This window comes from Pelophylax lessonae (assembly GCF_965119305.1).
Source record: "Pelophylax lessonae genome assembly, chromosome: 11".
NCBI classification, from domain to species: Eukaryota; Metazoa; Chordata; class Amphibia; order Anura; family Ranidae; genus Pelophylax; species Pelophylax lessonae.
In genome coordinates, this window is record NC_138778.1 from 215,535,144 (window position 1) to 215,555,899 (window position 20,756).

General features: G+C 45.7%; 1 protein-coding gene across 1 annotated transcript in view; it reads right to left on the reverse strand.

The window, feature by feature from the left end:
- Positions 1-1,799: 1,799 nt before the first annotated feature.
- RAE1 (ribonucleic acid export 1) overlaps positions 1,800-20,756 on the reverse strand; it is a 39,084-nt gene continuing 20,127 nt past the window's right edge. The window contains exons 4-12 of the mRNA XM_082271354.1: positions 18,345-18,437; positions 16,568-16,654; positions 16,318-16,404; positions 14,283-14,354; positions 11,161-11,268; positions 10,093-10,199; positions 6,114-6,189; positions 5,786-5,980; positions 1,800-2,189 (exon numbers count right to left, since the gene is read on the reverse strand). Of these exons, the coding sequence (XP_082127480.1) occupies positions 2,103-2,189; positions 5,786-5,980; positions 6,114-6,189; positions 10,093-10,199; positions 11,161-11,268; positions 14,283-14,354; positions 16,318-16,404; positions 16,568-16,654; positions 18,345-18,437 (912 nt within the window). The 3' untranslated portion in view covers positions 1,800-2,102. The remainder of the gene's footprint in view (positions 2,190-5,785; positions 5,981-6,113; positions 6,190-10,092; positions 10,200-11,160; positions 11,269-14,282; positions 14,355-16,317; positions 16,405-16,567; positions 16,655-18,344; positions 18,438-20,756) is intronic.

Sequence of the window (20,756 nt, forward strand, 5' to 3'; positions counted from 1 at the left end):
TAAAAAAAAATATAACAAATATATAAACAATAATGAACATTCAATAGGAACTCTGGGCACCACCCTTCGGAAAGATTAAGAGTGCTTTCCACCGCCGGGCTGCGGTTTGTGAAGGGATGAAGGTGGGGCAAAGACACTATGCCAGTGTCTTCCAGCAGTGCCCGTCTTGGCGAGGGGGGGTCTATAACCCAGGCAAACTACATTACTGTCCTTAAAGTGGTTGTAAACCTCTGAAATTAAAACTGAAAAAAGCATATCTCCATACAGTGTGTACTTGATTCAATCCAAAGCACCTCATTTCTGGCTGCTCTCTCCTCCCTCTGCTAGCCATTTATCCCAACACCAAGGAATCCCAACCCGTCTTTTCAGCACACAGCAGGTGTCTGACAGACTCAACCGTGCAGAGACTGTGTAGGGGGGGGGGACCTTTCCTTCCACTCAGGTCTCAGATTACACTCAGCTCCCTGCGACATCAGATCTCCACCCCATGCCTTCTGGACCTAAGGAATGCTGTTTAAATTCTGGACTTTGAACGGATGTAGAGAAGAGGGGGCTATAGATTAACATGTACAACTTATGTAGGAGGATTTGGATCATCTCTGTGTATCCCCTGAGGCCAGTCACTAGAAATCAATAGTTGACCAGTTTCTTATCCAAAATTATATAACTAATTATCATCCCTAATCCTGTAAACACAACAAAAGAATTTGTGGGACTTGTATATATCTATATCTATATATATATATATATATATATATATATATATATATCTATATATCTATATATATCTATATATATATATATATCTATATATGCCTCCAAAAGTATACAGACTCAAATTAAAAAATATTAACAGATTTTTATTACAAAATCACATTAAAAACATGATTTTACATACAACTATGTGTTAAAAACAATGCATTTGTAACATAAGAGGTCATTCATTTTATTATCAACCCATTAGCCATACATCCCAATTGTAATATAGATCTGGTCAATGTGAAAGGGCCAACGTGTTTCGCAGGAAATCCTGCTTCTTCAGGACCTTCTAGACCCCAATTATATCCGCATGTGATATCAAAATATAGAATATCACACGCAGACATGATTGGGGTCTATAAGGTGCTGAAGAAGCAGGATTTCCCACGAAATGCGTTGACCCTGCCCCACTGACCATATGTATATTATAATTGAGATGGATGGCTGATAAGAGGTTATCATTTCATAATTAACCTATGTTATGAGTGCATTGTTTTTTACGCATAGTTGTACGTAAATTCGTTTTTTTTTTTAATATGATTTTTTATTAGATATTTTGTGTTTGCCTGTGAGTATGCAGATCGAGGGGGGGCAGGGCAAGGGAGTTTGTCCTTTCCCTCCACTCAGGTATCAGATTACACTCAGCTCTCCCCACAATCAAGATCCCGGTCCCTTGCCTTCTCTGTAACTAAGGAATGCTGTGTAAACTCTGTACAACAGAAAAACAGGTACACCTCTAGTAGAAGGATTTGTTTCATGTGTGTATCACCTGAGGCCAGTCACTGCACTGGGTATATGGAAGGGTTTACAACCACTTTAAAACAGTTTGAAAAAAGACTACTTTTTATATACAGTAAAAGTAAACATTTAGGGGTTAGAGAGAGGATATCGCTATCCACTCTCCATTTGGGTTCCTTTTGCTTTCACGTTGCGGCCTATTTATAGAATGCAGGCAGCGGCATCCTCAATTTCATTTTGATAGCGCTCTGCTGGCTTTGGAGCCCAGAAATTAGAAGTAAACATTTAGGGGTTAGAGAGAGGATATCGCTATCCACTCTCCATTGGGTTCTGTAGCTTTCACGTTGCGGCCTATTTATAGAATGCAGGCAGCGGCATCCTCAATTTCATTTTGATAGCGCTCTGCTGGCTTTGGATTCCAGAAATCAGCAGAGCGCTAAGCACCTTTGTGACGTACATCATTGTCCTTTTTTTTTTTTCCTAAGAAAGCAACATGGCGGTGTTAAGGCAATACGGCAGCCTTATAGCTCTCCCCCTTAGTTTTAATATCTCCAAAGGATGGCGTTCAGAACTGGGTCTTTAAATAACGCGATGGTGGGTTTGTATTATTTCTTACTCCGTGGCTTCAGCTCCTCTGCGGCGTTCCGCAGGAAGATATAGTTCTTCTTCTGCGGGTTGTAGAACTCGTGACCCTGGAAGGAAAGGAAACAGTTTGGTATTAGAGGGTGTGGTGGCTATTCCTGGTTGCGCCGCTGTGATGTTTGCAGCGGCGCGACGCATGCGAGTTACCATGTTTTTGTATTTTTATTTTAACCAATAAATGGGATTTGCTTTTATGTTAACACTGGTGTCTCCTCCATTGAATATACGTGTGGAGTGTCTGAGATGGAACCATGATGACGGGGATTATGATATACTGGATATGCCTTTTTGGATTTTAATCTGGTGAGTTTGCACTACATGTGGGGAAGAAGGAGCTATGCACGTGATGTTACTCTAGGACTTCCATCACTGGTGTGACCTGGTCCCCTCTTCATTATATCTGCTCATCACATTATCACACTATTGTGGATTTTGTTTTTTTTTTATTCACATGTTGACACCGGAATTATTTCTGTGGACCTCTTTATTTGGTCTGTCATGCTATAATTTACTCACATGAAATTTTTAGCATTTTTTCCACACAGAGCGTTCTTTTGATGGTATTTAAAGTGGAACTCCACCCAAAAGGGGAAGTTCCGCTTTAAGGACTTGTCCACTGTACAACCATACCCCCCCCCCCCCGCTTCTCTTGCACAATTGGCACTTTTGAGGAGCGGGGTTGGGGTGGAAACAGGTACCCAATTTTGACAGGTACCTGCTCCCACTTCCGTTCTGAGCACCGCGGCGTTCGGGAACGGAAGTTCTCCTCCCTCCTGCAGTCTTCTGGGACACTAATGAATCGTTTCCACTGAGCGGATCGGTTCGGAACGCTATTTTGAGTGTATCCATTATGAAAGTGGCCCATACAACCGAACCAAACCGCACCATTCCTGGTCCTCCTTCAGATGTAGGGCCATAGGAAATGGTACGGTACGGTTAGTGCAGAGCTACTGGCGTCACACGATACATTCCACTGATTGGCGGACAGGGAAACGTCAATGCTCACGTCAAACGTAAAGCTCAGTCCAGATAATAGTCCAGACTTGCAGTGGAAACGCTCACCTGAATAGGCCGGACCATTATAACCCTTCCATACTGTACCAACCCGAACCGTTCCGCTCAGTGGAAACGAGGCATAGAAGGACCCAGAAGACTTCATCCACCAATCCTGGATGCGCCGCGCAACTCGTGCATGCGCAGTGGGCACCGGGTTGTGAAGCCACAAATAGTCACAGCCAGGTGCCCATAGTGAAGATGCCAGCACCGCCAAGAGAGGGCGCAGGATGAGGACGGCTGGGGTGAGCTCGTCGCTGGACCGTGGGACAGGTAAATAGCTGTTTTTTTTAAAGTCAGCAGCTACACTTTTTTTTTTTCTTATAGATGGTTGGAACTCCTCTTAAATAACCACTAGGGATTTTATTTTTTTGCAAAACAAATGAAAAAAGACCAACATTTTGGAAAAAAATGTTTTTCTTCGTTTCTGTTGTACAAACAAGTAATTTTCCTCCTTCAATGATGTGCGCTGATGAGGAGGCGCTGATTGGCTGCACTGATAATCGGGACACTGATGACACAACAGGGTAGATGTCCTCTTTCACACTTGCCGGTTACTGGCTCTGTGTGGCACGCTGTCACAGTGTGAGGAAAGGAATGTCGATAAACTGGCAAGTGTGTTTGCATTGTGATCAGCTGTGATTGGACACAGCTGATCACAGTGTAAAAGGGCCGAAGTGATTGGCCCTTTACCCCAATCTGTAATCAGCTGTGTCTGCAGTGATCATAGAGCGCGCTGGGTGCACGTGGTTCAGGGAGGACGTCAATAGACGTCCCAGAACTGGACGCCTTCATTCGGCTATAACGCGGTCGGCAAGTGGTTAAATTTGACTTGTTCATCAACTATATATTTTTTTTTTTGGCCCACAAAAATTTGTAAAAAATATTTAGTATGGCCCTTGTATTGAAATGTTTGGTGACACTTGTTATAGATCGATTTTAGGCAACATCCATTGGATTTTATTGAATTAGATACCCCTTCTTAGGTCATCTTAGACGCTGATAAAGGGTGTTAATGGACCGCCAAAAAGCATTGGTTTACCCTTATAAACTTATATCTGACCCAATACTAGAATAAAGCTTTATCTGGACTATCAATCTATGGTGCGGCGCTTCTAGAGATTCTTCAGTCTTAGATCCGCTGTCCAAATTTCTAACAGTATATGACAGAAATATGGAGGGAACAGGTGAGGCCAAGAACTCACCAAGTTTGGACATTAAAGCCAAACTTTACCCATAAGAACTTGATAAAAAAAAATACTGTTCTTTAGCAAGGAACACACATTCCACATAACCCACTTTACGACTGTAGGTATACGCCGGTCGCGCGCAGGTAGCTAGGGGGCAAGCACGCGCCGGCGCGCTCCCGCTCTTCAGCGGGGAAGCCGATGCAGCAGGAAGGCGGCTCTGATTGCCATCTGACACCCGCGATCGCTCCCCGCTGAGAGAGAAGAACGGTCAGCTGTTGTAAACACAACTGACCGTTCTTCTCCCTGGAATGATCATAGAGCTCCTGTGATCCTTCTATATAGGATCACAGGTCTCTATGATCATTTCACAAGCCACGCCCCCCCACAGTTAGAAACACGCCCCTAGGTACACATTTAACCCCTTGATCACCCACAGTGTTAACCCCTTCCCTTCCAGTGTCATTATTACAGTAACAGTGCATATTTTTAGCACTGATTACTGTAGTAATGTCACTGGTCCCCCCAAAAGTGTCAATAATGTCCGATCTGTCCGCCGCAATGTCGCAGTCCCGCTAAAAAATCGCAGATCGCCACCATTACTAGTAAAAAAAAAAATAATGACATAAATATCTTTCCCGTAGTTAGTAGACGCGATAAATATTGTGCAAACCAATCAAAATACGCTTATTGCGATTTTTTTTTACCAAAAATATGTAGCAGAAAACAAAATTGGCCTAAAATGTTAAAAAAATTTTGATTTTACATTTTTTTTGGGAATGTTATATAGCAGAATGTGAAAAATATTGTTTTGTTTTCAGAATTGTCGCTCTTTTTTTGTTTATAGCGCAAAAAATAAAAACCGCACAGGTGATCAAATAACACCAAAAGAAAGCTTTTATATTTTATAGCTTTTATATTTATTTCCCACATAAGCTATATGTGGGAAAAAAAGGACATCAATTTTATTTGGGTACAGCGTCGCACGACCGCGCAATTGTCCGTTAAAATAACGCAGTGCCGAATCGCAAAATATGGCCTGGTCATTAGGGGGGAAAATCCTTCCGGTCCAGAAGTGGTTAATAATTCTGCTACCAGCATTAGTGTGTGCTGTAAATTGCCTCCAGCATTGTTCCTGCTTCTCCTTGTCGGAGGCAGCCATTTTCCTATAGCCTAGAGCCCCTGAGCATCAGTAAATATTTAGGCCCCCAGAGGCTCAGTGGCAAAAAATATAGAGCAACTGAGCATGCGCAGAGTGGGGTGAGACAGCGTATTACTGGATTTTACACAGTATAACACTTATTTTTAATATTTCACATAGCTATACCTGCAAAAGGGGCCGGCCTGCTGTGATCTAGCAGGACTTAATTTTCTGACTAAAGTTCCACATTAATCAATGTACTCACCTTTGACCAATCATAGCTCGCTGCATAGGCAAAGATGTTCCCGTTGTGGTTGAAGCAGCATGCAGAGATGGGCTGGTCCAACTGTTCCGACGTCTTCAGCTTGGTTCGAGCGTCTTTGTCCCAGAAACTAAACCGGCCATCGGAGCCAACGGTGGCCAGCGTGCCGTGTACTGGATGAAAGGCAATGCCATTTACCTGGGCAGGGGGGAGAGAGATTCCATTAAGAACAAATCTTGTGTAAGTTCTATTCACACCACCAGGATGGGGGAGACAGAAGACATCAGATACAAAGGTGGATCTGTAGAACTACAAATCTTTGCATACGTACGGCATAAATGTCCTGGGGAGCGGCCGTGTTTGTCCCGTTGGACCGGTGACATTTAAATGTAAAGTTGTCTTTGGCTCTGGAACACAAAATCTGGGTTATTTTCTTTTTATCTAGGCAACACGCCACCATAAAGCAATACAGTAACCACACATTAACAATGTAAAGCAAAGCATGCATTAAAAAGATAGAAGGTGTCTGTTCACCTGAGCTTACAATCTATTGATGCAACAAGGATATAACATCTTGAATGCAGGGAGAGGTCTGTGTCAGGCCATCTTGTAGCAAATGAGAAGACTGACCTTAAAAGACTGACCTGTAAACAAGGCAGATCGCCCTTCTGACAGGGGGCAAGGGACTGGAATTGCTTTCTCTTCCCCTAGTAAAAGCAGAACACTGTATACACCAAAACACTGGCTAGGCACACATTTAACCCTTTGATCGCCCTAGATGTTTAACCCCTTCTCAGCCAGCGTCATTAGTACAGTGACAGTGCATATTTTTAGAAAAGATCACTGTATTAGTGTCACTGGTTCCCGCAAAGTGTCAGTTAGTATCGGATTGTCCTGCGAAAACCAATCAATATACGCCTACTGGGATTTTTTTTTTTTTACAAAAATAAGTAGCAGAATACAAATTGGCCTAAACTGATGAAGATATTTGTTTTTTTACATTTTTTATTGGATATGTTTTATAGCAAAAAGTAAAAAATTGTTTTGTTTTTTTCCAAAATTGGCATTTTTTTTTTGGTTATAGGGCAAAAAATAAAAACCGCACTCTGACACTTTTTGGGGACAAGTGACACCAATACAGTGATCAGTGCAAAAAAAAATTGCACTGTCACTGTACTAATGACATTGGCAGGGAAGGTGTTACCATCAAGGGCGATCAAAGGGTTAAATGTATGCCTAGGGAGTGTTTGCCAACTGTGTTGGGGAGGTGCTTTTACTATGGGAAGGCAGAGATCAGTGTTCCTGCTTTGTAGGAACACAGGATCACAACTTGGGATCGACCAATTATCGGTAAAGCCAATATATCGGGGGCCGATATGCACTTTCCCCGATATATCGGAATCGGCCCCTGAGGTTAACGATATTGCCAATATTTCGGGAAAGTGCTGTACCGGAGTGATGACTGCAGCTAGAGGCATCACCCCGGTACCGGTGTCCATAGCCGACGGTCGGCTGTCTTGTAATGACAACCGATGCAGCTGAGTAGCCGTTCGGCTGTCATTACAAGAAGTGGGAGGAGACGTCCCCCCTCCCGTCGCTCACCCGGGTCTCCGGCGACCGAAGACCCGATCAAAGCTGCATTCGGCTCTGATCGGGGCTCCATGCAAAAACATGGAAGTGACATCACTTCCGGGTACTCGGCGCCAGATTAAAAAAAAAAAAAAAAAGACAGCATCCAAAACCGCTAAACTTGGCGTTTTGAATGCTTTTAAGAGCAGAGGAGGGGTTTGGGCTCTTTTAGACCCCCTGATCCCTCCACAAGAGTACCTGTAAAAAAAAAATAAAAAAAATTTTAAATGTCCGAAAATATTGGCCGATACCGATATGCGATGACCAAAATATCGGTATCGGTAGTAAAAAAACGATATCGGTCGATCACTAATCACAACCTTCCCTTCCCAAAGAACGGCGATCTGCCTGTGTCCCGAACGATCAGCGCCTCAGGGGTCATCGCATCTGCCGGACTCACTGATTGACTCCCATGCTGTACCCAATCACAGCAGGAGCGGGTCGCCGGTGGCGAGTGTGTCCTCCAGACCCAGAAGTACAGGATCACGTACAGGTAATAGACAGAACTGTACCAGATTAGAGGACTATAAGGAACAGAGCCTTACCCCTAAAGAAAAAAAATTTGGCTAAAGGTGATCCTTCACATTTGATTGATGAGGAATGTTCTTTCTACATGACAGTCAAAAAAGCACAAGAACCAACCACCAGGTTTATCACCCAGTATCACGCAGGCCATTGTAAAAAGGATAACATTTAAAAAAAAAAAAAAACTGGTCCATCTTGACTCAGGATCCCCACATGACATCTATCTCTACACTTCCCAAGTTTGCATATAGAAAGGCACCTAGCGTCAAAAGCAAAATTGCGCCCCGCAAAATTAAATCTTGTACCATAGTAACTACCACCAAACAATTCACCCTCATTCCTTTGGTGGGTATAACTCACCCTCATTCCTTTGGTGGGTATATTTTGTTGTTGTAAAAAAAAAATAAAAAAAATCTTTATGTCTCACCTGTGCACACGTTCCTCATGCCATAAAAAAAACCCTTCACAACCAATGGTAGAACCTTTACCAGTGATTCATTTTCCAACTGTTCCACTACATAGGTTGTGTATTGCCTGTCCTGTCCATGCGGTAATTCTCTATGTTGGGAGAACCATTAGGACTCTACGGGTGAGGTTCGGAATCCACCGGCGATTGGTTCAGGAGGGCAAGCCAAAACATAGCGTTCCACGCCATTTTGCCGAACACCATCACAAAGCTATTGCTGAACTACAGGTGTGGATTACTGAGTCCATACCAGATAAATATTCTCCAGCTGAACGTTTCTCACATTTACGTAAACAAGAAACCTTTTGGATCTACGCTTTAAATACTTTGGCCCCACATGGCCTCAGCAAAGAGATTGAAGTAAATACAGTTACAGGCGGTCCCCGGGTTACAAACAAGATAGGGACTGTAGGTTTGTTCTTAAAGCGGAGTTCCAGCCTTTTCACTCACCTGTCCCACTGTCCAGCGATGCGGCCGCTCAAAGCCTCGATCCTTTTCTCTCTGGTCTCGGCGGCGCCGGCATCACTGGTGTGGGCACCCGGCTGTGACAGTTTGCGGCTTCACAGCCGGGTACGCACTGCGCATGCGCGAGTTGAGCTGCGCGTCTTGATTGGCCGGCAATCTTCTGGGACCTCTGACATGTCCCAGAAGATTGCAGGGAGGGAGTGGGAGAGGAGAACTTCCGTTCAGGGCACCGCGGCGCTCCGAGCGGAAGTGGGAGCGGGTACCTGTCAAAACTAGGTACCCGCTCCCCCCCCCCCCCCCCCCCCGAAAAAATGACATGCCAAATGTGGCACGTCGGGGGTTATTACTACCTAAAACGGAAGTTCCACTTTTGGGTGGAACTCCACTTTAAGTCGAATTTGTTTGTAATTCGGAACAGGTACGTTCTTTAAGTGAAGCTTCAGCCAAAATAATACTTTTTACGTTTTTTTGGATAGCATAGGAAAGGGTTAACACACCTGTACCATTTTTTTGTCATCTGTTAGGGCTCTTTCATACAGGCGGACCGTTCAGGTCCGTCTATCAGTTTTTTTTTACGGATCTGAACGGTCCCCCCATGCATCCCTATGGGGCATTGGATGTCAGCGGAGACATGTCCACTGACATCCGATCTTTCAAATCTTGACGGATGGAAACCCTATTTTCCATCCGTCCAGCATGATAGGTCCTCTTTATGGAGAAAGATCTGGGGTCAAAAAGACCGCAAATCTCTATCTTTAAAAAGCAAAAGATTTCCAGGGCCATAGAGGGGATCAAAGAGCATCTACGTTTTGATCACCTATGGCAGCAGCCAGCTACACCATCAGATAGTTTCTCGGGCGAACCAGCAAAAAACGGTAAGCCCGAGAAACACCGGCAAGCGGTGTTCGGCTCATGGGCCGCTCAGAGTGATTTCATGAGAAAGACAGCTGCCGCCTGCAAAAAAAGATACCGGGGTTAGGGCTGATATCTTCAGCCATATTCCCAGGAAACAGGAAACCACAACGTATATATATATATATATATATATATATATATATATATATATATATATATATATTGCAGTTGGCAAGTGGTTAAATAAATCTTGGATGTTACAACCAGTTACAAGGAAGGGTAAAGGAAGATCTAAGAGTAGGAAGACATAAATGGCGTCACATAATTATCCACAATGCAGAACATACTATAAACAGCAGAGATAACTCACGGATTCGGGGGGTTGATGTAATGGATGGCAACACGACCTTCGATGCTTCCCAGGGCAAAACCGGTTGGCTTGTTCTGTTTATCTTTAAATATGGCGACACATCGGTGCTGGAATGGTAATAAAGTATATTAGAGGTTTAAAGAGTTCTGTGCATGGCACTACAGCCTCTTTCATCCACTTCCTGTCTGCATGCACTCCCTGCAGTGTCAGCGGCACATCATTGCCTGAGGACCGGCTTCCTGGTGGTGGACCATGTCTGCACAATGTGTGCCAGCACAATGACGCTTGTAGTCTCTACCAGGGGGCACATGTGACGGGGGTGACCAAGCAGGAGCATAAATGGCAGACAAATTGTCACCCTATAACAAGAAGTGCCTAAACAGAGACCATCATGGCAGGATCACCAGGTACTATTTTATTGAAAGCTACAGACGTAAAATATAATTATATAACTTTGGATGAGATTTTTGTATTGGGCTTACATCTAATTGAAGTTCATAACTTCTAAAGCACATTAAAAACAGAAGTATGGGATTTGTTTTTATTGTAGAATTATACTTACCTAGGTGGATGAAGCATCGGTCCGATGCTGCATCTGTCCCCCGCCGGGTCTAAGGCTGAGAACCGATTAAACACCACCGATTGGTCGGTTCTCAGAGCTCCGTGAGCAGACTGTCAGTCCCCACTGCCTGCTCTGCAAACCCCCCCTCTCGCTCACTGGAGCGCTGGGATGTGGAGGGTGCGGCCAGCTCAGGCTCTCAGCGTCTTGCTGAAAGGCCGAGCCAGGTGCCGGTCCAGCCATGTGGGCGCATCCCGACAATATGGTTGCAATCTTTTCCAAGCCTGGACTGGCACTTTGAAGACAGTGGGCTTCAGCCTGCTGTCAGCTGAAAATGGGTCATTGGAGTACAGAACAAACTGCACTTCTGTGATCCCCAGGAGAAGTACAGCCAAACCAGCTTTGGATGTACTTCTTTCATTTCCAAAACACAGGCTGCACAAACAATATAAAACACTAATAAATATTGATAGGTAGCAGACCAATCCATACAATGACTGCGACATTACCTGGTGCTTTAACGGGGATTCAATCCTTCGAAATTCAGAGGGCTGATTCTCCAACTGGTATACTATTAACCCTCTCTCGGCTGTCGCTACCGCGGCCATGGGATACACCTGTGTGGAGAAAAAAAAAAAAAAATTAAAAAAAATCAGATTTTCTTTAAATCAGTACAGGCGAAAGTGTGCCTGTTCCAGAATGGGCAGGGTTGCGGGGACTGCGGTGAGAGCAGAGAGTGTTGGGATAGTGACGGTGAAAGCAGAACAATTTAGATGTTAGCAAGGGCAGTGGTGATCGGTGAGTGGAATGGGGTTCAGGTGACATGGTGAGAGTGGAGTGGGGTTCAGGTGACATGGTGAGAGTGAGAGGTGAATGGGGTTCTGGTGAGGTGGTGAGAGGTGAATAGGGGTTCTGGGGAGGTGCTGAGAGGTGAATGAGGTTCTGGTGAGAGGGGAATGGGGTTCTGGTGAGAGAGAGGGGAATGGGGTTCAGGTTTGGTAGTGAGAGTCAGAGGGGAATGGGGTTCAGGTACAGTGTTGAGAAGGAAAAGGGATTCAAGTGAGAGGAGAATGGGGTGTAGGTGTGGTGGTGAGAGTGGGGGGAATGGCGTTCAGGTACAGTGGTCAGAAAGAGGGGAATGGTGTTCAGGGGCAGTGGAGATCGAGAGAGGAACAGGGGGGGGGGGGGTTAGGTGCAGTGGGGAGAGAGATAATGGGAAAAGGGGGGGGGGGGGGTGTCAGGTGCGGTGGTAAGTGTGAGAGGGGAATGGGGTTCAGGTGTGGAGGTGAGGGGGGAAGGGGGTCATTTGCGGCATAGAGAGTGAGATGGAAATGGGGGGGGGTGGGGGGGTTAGGTCAGGTGCGGTGGTGAGAGGGGAATGGGGTTCAGGGAGGGAGCAGATGCGGTGGTAATAGTGAGATGGGAATGGGGGGGGGGCGTAGGTGGGATGGTGACAGACAGAGAGGGGAATGGGGGTCAGGTGCAGTGGTGAGACAGAGGGGAATGGGGGTCAGGTGCAGTGGTGAGACAGAGGGGAATGGGGGTCAGGTGCAGTGGTGAGACAGAGGGGAATGGGGAGGTCAGGTGCGGTGGTGAGGGGGGAAGGGGGGTCATTTGCGGCATAGAGAGTGAGATGGAAATGGGGGGGGGGGGTTAGGTCAGGTGCGGTGGTGAGAGGGGAATGTGGTTCAGGGGGGAGCAGATGCAGTGGTAATAGTGAGATGGGAATGGGGGGGGGCGTAGGTGGGATGGTGACAGACAGAGAGGGGAATGGGGGTCAGGTGCAGTGGTGAGACTGAGAGGGGAATGGGGGTCAGGTGCAGTGGTGAGACTGAGAGGGGAATGGGGGTCAGGTGCAGTGGTGAGACAGAGGGGAATGGGGGTCAGGTGCAGTGGTGAGACAGAGGGGAATGGGGGTCAGGTGCAGTGGTGAGACAGAGGGGAATGGGGGATCAGGTGCGGTGGTGACAGGGGAATGGGGAGGTCAGGTGCGGTGGTGACAGGGGAATGGGGAGGTCAGGTGCGGTGGTGACAGGGGAATGGGGAGGTCAGGTGCGGTGGTGAGAGGGGAATGGGGGATCAGGTGCGGTGGTGAGAGGGGAATGGGGGGATCAGGTGCGGTGGTGAGAGGGGAATGGGGGATCAGGTGCGGTGGTGAGAGGGGAATGGGGGATCAGGTGCGGTGGTGAGAGGGAAATAGGGGGTCAGGTGCGGTGGTGAGAGGGAAATAGGGGGTCAGGTGCGGTGGTGAGAGGGAAATAGGGGGTCAGGTGCGGTGGTGAGAGGGAAATAGGGGGTCAGGTGCGGTGGTGAGAAGGGAATGGGGGTCAGGTGCGGTGGTGAAAGGGGAATGGGGGTCAGGTGCGTTGGTGAAAGGGGAATGGGGGTCAGGTGTGGTGGTGGTGGGACGGGAATGGGGGTCAGGTAAGGTGGTGGGACAGGAATGGGGGTCAGGTGTGGTGGTGGGGCGGGAATGGGGGTCAGGAGCAGTGGTGAGAGTGAGATGGGAATGGGGGGCTGGGTGGAGCAGTGAGAGTGAGAGGGGAATGGAGGTCAGGTGCAACAGTGAGATGGCGATGGGGGATCGGGTGCAACGGTGAGAGTGAGGTTGGAACGGGGGTCAGGTGCAGCGGTGAGAGTGAGAGGAGAATGGAAGTCAGGTGCGGTGGTGAGAGAGAGAGAGAGGAGAATGGGGGATCAGGTGCAGTGGTGAGAGGGGAATGAAAATCAGGTGCAGCGGTGAGAGTGAGAGGGGAATGGGGCGGTGGGGGGGTCAGGTGCGGTGGTGACAGTAAGGAGTGTCCAGACACAGTTGCGAGGTCAGACACAGTGGTTGGGGTGCTTTGCCAGGGTGGGGTTAAGTGTAGGAACAGTGGTGAGAGCAAATGGAACAGGCACTGTGGTGAGGGTAGGCATGTGCAAGTGCTTAAAGAGCAGGAGGCAGATGAACTGGCGAAAGAGTTGCAAGTGGTGAGAGTGAAGGGAGAGGAATTTGTTTTGGGATGGCATGCGTGCAGACATGCAGGTGAGAGACATCATAGGTGTAGGGCAATGGGTCGGGTGCCATGGTAGAAGCTGGGTGCTATCGCACTGTTCTGGTGGTGAAAGTGTGCAGGAACAGTGGTGAAATTTGGGGGGGTTTAGATGAGAAAGGGGTAAGGCCTATTGTTGAGAGCTGGGGTGGAAGGGAGCATGGGGGGGGAAGGATAGGAGTTTGAAGCATGGTTAGATAGAGGTGGGTGGCATGGGTGGAATGGACGTGCAGGTACAGGGGTGGAGGTGCTAGCTGGCACAGTGATGAGTGCGGGGATTTTGTGCAGCGCTGTACATTGATCTGAGAGACAGACTATCATAGATAGGTCACCACACCAGCTTTGGAAAATGCACTATGTATCTGATTGGTTGCTCAGTTCCCAGGTCTATCAGCCATCTTATCTCTAGGACTCTGAGACCAGCAAGGGATTCTCAGATTTACCAGCTAGCAGTGTGTGGGGCTGACAGAAGCTGGGGCCCCGTATGCATTCCAGGACTTGGATCCTCCCCAGGAACAGAAGAGGCATGTGGCTTTATGTTACCACTAATAGACACACTTTGTTGGACATGAGAGCTTCAGTTATCACACATGACTTACCACATCCGCGCAGTAACAGCGTTCCGGAAGCTGAAGCGTCATTAAAGGATTTGGTGAGCGCGTGTCCCAAAACTAAAAAAGAATAGCAAAAAAGTGCAGCAAGATCGGCATTAATCTCACTATAAAAAGGTGACGAAACAATTTGGGGCGGAGCACAACTGCGTATAAAGGAACTGAAAATTCACAAAAGTAAGACACAAATGTTTTGACCCATCACTGCAATAACATTTCCAGCAGGCAAATTAGTTTGTGTTTTCAATGATCTGAGGCTCTACATTACCGCCAGGATATTCTGTTATGTCTGCAGAAAACACCGGGACAGCTAGGAATGGGCGCTGTGACCACTCTCCATTGGCAGCTGCCTTCCCCAAGTCTCTCCCACAACTCTAGGGGTGCTCAGAGCATGACACCCTATGTAGAGACACTGTGTGATGGCAGCTTTGACAAGAACTTTTTGAAGATTGTAACACTAAAGGGGAGATGTATTAAAACTGGAAATCTGGAGCAACTGTGCACAGAAACCAATCAGCTTCCAGGTTTTATTGTCAAAGCCTATTTGAACAAACTGAAGTTAGAAGCTGATAGGCTACCATGCACAGTGCTCTTGTTTTAGTATATCTCCCCCAAGGTTCCTTTCCTGTTTGAAAGGGGTCTGGTCTGTGTAGTTAACCACTTGCCGACTGCCTAACGACGATTTACGTTGGCAGTCGGCCCCTCACAGGCAAAGCGACGTAGGTCTATGTCGCTAGCCTGTGAGGGTCTAGGGAGCGCGCGCGCGCCGCTGGAGGCGCGCTCCCGCTCGGTCACAGACCCCCCCGCGCGAGCGACCGTCGGACCCGATGTCCGCCGGTCACTCGTGATCGTCGGTTACAGAGGGAGAAAGGCAGGCGGCTGATGTAAACAAAGCCGCCTGTCAGTCTCCCCTGTGTAACAGCACAGATCACTCGGTCCTTCTATGTTGGACCGTTGATCTGTGCTGTTACACCACTAGCCACAGCCAATCACAGTAAGAAACACGCCCCTAGGGACACACATAACCCCTCCCTCTCAAATAAAGTTAACCCCTTCACTGCCAGTGTCATTTTTACAGTAACAGTGCATATGTATAGCACTGATTACTGCAGTAATGTCACTGGTACTCCCCGCTTTTTGCATTTTTTTTTACCAAACATAGGTAGCAGAAAACAAATTGGCCTAAAATGTTGTTTTTGGGGGAATTTCATATAAAGAAATGTGAAAAATATTTTTATTTTTGCAAAATTGTCGCTCTTTTTTTGGTATAGCGCATTATCATAAAAAAAAAATCGTACAGGTGATCAAATACCACCAAAAGAAAGCTCTGTTTGTGGGAAAAAAAGGACATCAATTTCATTTGGGTACAGCTTTGCACGACCGCGCAATTGTCCGTTAAATTCACGCAGTGCCGAATCGCAAAATAGGCCCTGGTCAGAAAGGGGGTAAAATCTTCCGGGGCTTAACAAAGTTAAAGAGGAAGTAAAGTCTTCCATTTTTTCTTCCCTGCAAAGTAAATGCATTATATGCTAGTATGCATCGCATACTAGCACATTAAGTGACACTCACCTGCCAATGAAGCCCGCGTTGTCCCCGCTGGCAGCGCATCCATCTTCACCCGTCTTCCTTCCGGTTCTGCGGATTACTGGCCGGAGCCGCGTGACATCACTCTCGAGCATGAGCGGGGGGTGCCACCGATCATGGCACAGGGCTCTGAAGAAACGGTACAGGCAGCCGTTTCTTTAGAGCGCATGCGCCGATGATGGCATCGGCTGCATGCAATGTAAATATCTCCTAAGCGGTGCAAGTTTAGGAGATATTTACAGTACCTATATGTAAGCCTTATCGTAGGCCTACCTATAGGTACAAGTTACAAAGGTGGGTTTATAACCACTTTAAGGCGGCGTATTGGCCTGATCAAGAACCTAGACTCTCAGAATATTACCTTCAGGGGCTCCAAGGGCCACACACAAACTGCCAAAGGGCTGAAAATGGCCCTTGGGCCCCAAGATGAGGTACTTACCTTTAGAGTTTTGTCCCAGCTACCAGTCATTATACAACTATAGTTTGGTGCTTTGATCCAGTGTACAGTTTTTATTGGTGCTTCATGCTGGAGGGGAAAAAAAATAAATAAATCAGATCTATTATATCTGTTCACATTTCAGCTACATGGTTACTTCTGCACAGGCCCCTTTCTGTGTGAATAGCAGCTTGCTGTGAGAGAAAGGCCTCATGCACGCTCACAGAAGAAGCAAACCATCAACCAAACTTACCTGTGCAATCTGTATGGACTGGTTGCTGTTCAGGTCCCACATTTTGGCAGTTTTGTCACAAGACGCTGTAAATACTTTGCTGCCGTCCTGCAGTCAAAAGAAATTGAAAGAGAGAGTGAAGGCCAAGATTGCCTAACTAGACAGGTCCTCTTTAGGATGCTTGCCTTTAGCTACATGCCATCCGGGCCAATTCTGACACTTCACTCCTACATGTAAAAATCAACTTTTTTTGGGGCGTTTGCTTTCCAAAATGGGGTCATTTTGTGGGCGTTTCCCTTGTCCTGGTGCTCCAGGGCCTTCAAAAGTGTGATAGGTTGTCAGGAAATGATATGTGTAATTTTTGCTGGAGGTGCTACTTGGATGTTGGGCCTCTTATGTGGTCAGGCTGTGGAAAAGTCTCACACATGTCGTATCACCATACTCAGGAGTAGCAGAATGTTTTTGGGGTGTAGTTGCAAGTATGCCTATGCAATGTGTGAGAAATACCTTGATAATATCACAATTTTGTGGAATAAAAACAAAAATCTTAATTTTTCAAAGAATTGTGGGAAAAAATTACAACTTAAAAAAAAAACTCCTCATGCCTCTTACTATTATACCTTGGCATGTAAAAGGTAATTTGGGGGGTCTTTGTACTCTCCTGACATGTTAGGGTTAGGGATGCACCAATCCGATATTCGGATTGGATATCGGCGCGGATATGGCCATTATAGCTGGATCGGGTGATCGGTAACATTGACCGATCCACTGGCCGATCCAGTTTTTGCTTAGTAATGGCTCAGCCATCCCTTACGTGGTGTAGTAGTAGTATGGGATGGGAGCCGCTACTTCCTGTATAGTCCCGACTCTCAGATATCAGATGCACTCTGCCTGTGAATGGAGGAGCCGTACACATGAAGCAGCGGCTTTGCTCTGTACTGCAGCCGCTTGCTTTGTGTGTAGCTCCGGATCGGTTCCGTATCGGTATAGGTGATTTCACGACACCAGATATCGGTATCGGGTCCAAAAAGGTCGGATCGGTGCATCCCTAGTTAGTGTCTCAAGAAAGGAGATCGGCCGTCAGTACACCAGGTGTGATCAATTTTCAATGATTGCCACCATAGCTTGTAGACTCCATAACCTTCACAAAGACCAAAAAATGTATACTTATTTGGGTCATTTTTACCAAATAAATACTTGTTTGTTTTTTTTTACCAAAGATATGTAGCAGTATAACTTTTGGCCAAAATTTATGAAGAAAATTTACTAAATTTGCAAAATTTTAAAACGGAAATGAAGAAAAATGCATTTTTTTTTTACAAAGTTTTTGGTCTTTTTTTAATTTAATAAAAAAACCCAATGATGATTAAACACCACCAAAAGAAAGCTCTATTTGTGTGGGGAAAAAAAAGGACAAATATTTCATATGGGTACAGTGTTGCATAAACAAAGAAAATTCTGCGCTATTACTGTTGAAATGAATTAAATGATGAATCAAAAAATATGTAAATAAATAAAAAACAAGCGGCTCACACAAACCTATAGAAAAAGTTCATAAAAATACAAAAAAATAAATAAATAGTGCTACAAGTTTTTTTAATACAGTGTTGCATGACTGAGTAATTGTCATTTAAAATGTGAGAGCACTGAAAGCTGAAAACTGGTCTGTTTAGGAATGGGGTATAAGTGCCCAGTGGGTAAGTGGTTAAAGTAAACGCAGTGCCGTTATCGCAAAAAACTGCCTGGTCATGAAGTGGGGTAAATCTTCGGAGGTCAGGTGGTTAATGGTGATACGTACGTCACTCCAGCAGACATCCAGCACCGGTCCTGTGTGCATCTGTTGGGCCTTCGGAATAGTCTGTCCATTGTCCTGCACCTCCCAACATCGAACCTGGGATAGACAACATGTCCAAGTGTAAGGAGGAGGAAGAAATTTAAACAAAAAATAAATAAATAGCCAACATGGGCAACCTGCCTGTGCTGCAGAAATGACAGTTAGAGCCTGACCAGTTATTGATGACAGTTTTGTTCTGAAGACAGTGGGGAAAGGGTAAAGCCCCCATATGGTTGTTGTCATCATCTGTGTCCACATTGGCTAGTTATTCTTCCTTCCTATCCAGATAGGAAATGTATGGAACTCTCTCCAACCAAAGCGGAACTAAACCTTCCTATCCTTTTCTGCCAAAGAAGACGCCATCTTGGCCTCCGTTTGATCTGCAGTTGCCATGATGCTGCACATGTGATCAGGTAGGACACCAGTCATTTGATGGTTGACAGTTTTGTTGAGGACACAAGCTAATGTGACAGTTTGCAATCCTAGCATGCCTTGAATGCAACTGCTTTTTGAAACCCGGCTGAGCAGGCGGATGACCGGTTTATCTCCGCTTACTTTGCAGAGACAGAGCTGTCAGATCCCCGCTCTCCTCTACGGGAGATCGGATTAAAAAGGACCGCCTGTCTGTTATCATCCGATCCGATTCTCCAGACTGATAAGATTTTTGTAAGATCTTACCGTAAAATCTCTTTCTCTGAAGTCCATTGACAGACGCAGCATCATCTTCATTAGCTGAATGGGAGGAGCATAACCCATTCAGCTAAAGAAGATGAGGATGCGTCTGTCAATGGACGATAGGGAAATAGGGTTTACATCTAATCAGCTTCCAGGTTTTATTATCAAAGCTTAATTGAACAAGCTGAAGTTAGAAGCTGATTGGTTACTAGGCACAGCTGCAACAGTTTTAGTAAATCTCCCCCTATGGTTCCCAAAATTGTTTATAGGCGACACTTTAATACCCTTTACAGGTTATCAGTTGCTTATGCTGCTTGTTTGAATACGGCAGCTTTAACCACTTTACCTCCGCTCACTTTGCTGCTACTGCAGCAAAGTGGCTCGTTCCCGTCCAGCGACGTAGACCTACGTCGCTGGACTCCGCCCCCTGTGTAAACACAGCGGGCGGATCTCTGAAGTGACAGGCAGGGTCGGATCTGTCCCTGTGTCACTCAGTCACCTCCCCCCCCCACACGTCAGTAAGCACCAGGCATACATTAACCCCTCCCTCTCCAATAAAATTAACCCCTTCCCTGCCAGTGTCATTTTTACAGTAACAGTGCATATATATAGCACTGATTACTGCAGTAATGTCACTGGTACCCCCAAAAGTGTAAAAAATGTCAGTCAAGGGTCCGATCTGTCCGCCGCAATGTCGCAGTCCCGCAAAAAAAAAAAATAAAAAAAAAATAAAAATCGCAGATCGCCGCCATTACGCGTTAAAAAAAAAAAAAAAAACACCAAAAATGACAGAAATCTTTCCCTTTGTTAGTAAACGCAATAACTTTTGCGCAAACCAAAATACGCTTATTGTGATTTTTTTTACCAAACATAGGTAGCAGAAAACAAATTGGCCAAAAATTAAAAAAAAAATTGATTTTTAAATTTTGGGGGGGGGGGGGGGGGGGGGAATTTCATATAAAAAAATGTGACAAATATTGTTATTTTTTCAAAATAAACGCTCTTTTTTTGTTTATAGTGCAAAAAGTAAAAATCGCACAGGTGATCAAATACCACCAAAAGAAAGCTCTGTTTGTGGGAAAAAAAGGACGTAAATTTTGTTTGGGTACAGCGTCGCACGACCGCGCAATTGTCAGTTAAAGTCGCACAGTGCCGAATCGCAAAAAGTGGCCTGGACGTAAGACAGCAAAATCCTCCGGTGGTAAAGTGGTTAAACAGTTTTTATTTTTTATTGATCTTATATAATTTTTGTTACTATTTTTATTTACATTTTTCACTATTACAAAAAGGGCCAACAAGCCCCCTATGTGATAAAAATTGAATTTTTGACTTATCGTAAAATCCATTTCTCTGATGTTCATTGACGGACACAACTCCTGATATTCTTAACCATTGGGTTATACTGCCCCCTACAGGAGTAGGACACTAGGCAGAAAAAAAAAAAAAGTCTGGCTACGCCTATGGGCAGTCCCAGGGGGTATACTCCCTCTCTCTGCTATAGCCACTCAGTTTTGTTACAAGCAGTGTCAGAAGAATTACAACTCCACAGAGGTGTGGGTGCTGTGTCCGTCAATGAACAACAGTAAGTCAAAAATCCCGTTTTCTCTTTCGTTCATTGACAGACACAGCTCCTGATTCTTCATAACCATTGGGACATCCCAAATCAGTGTTAAACATGAGGGGCGAGAACAGCAAAAAATT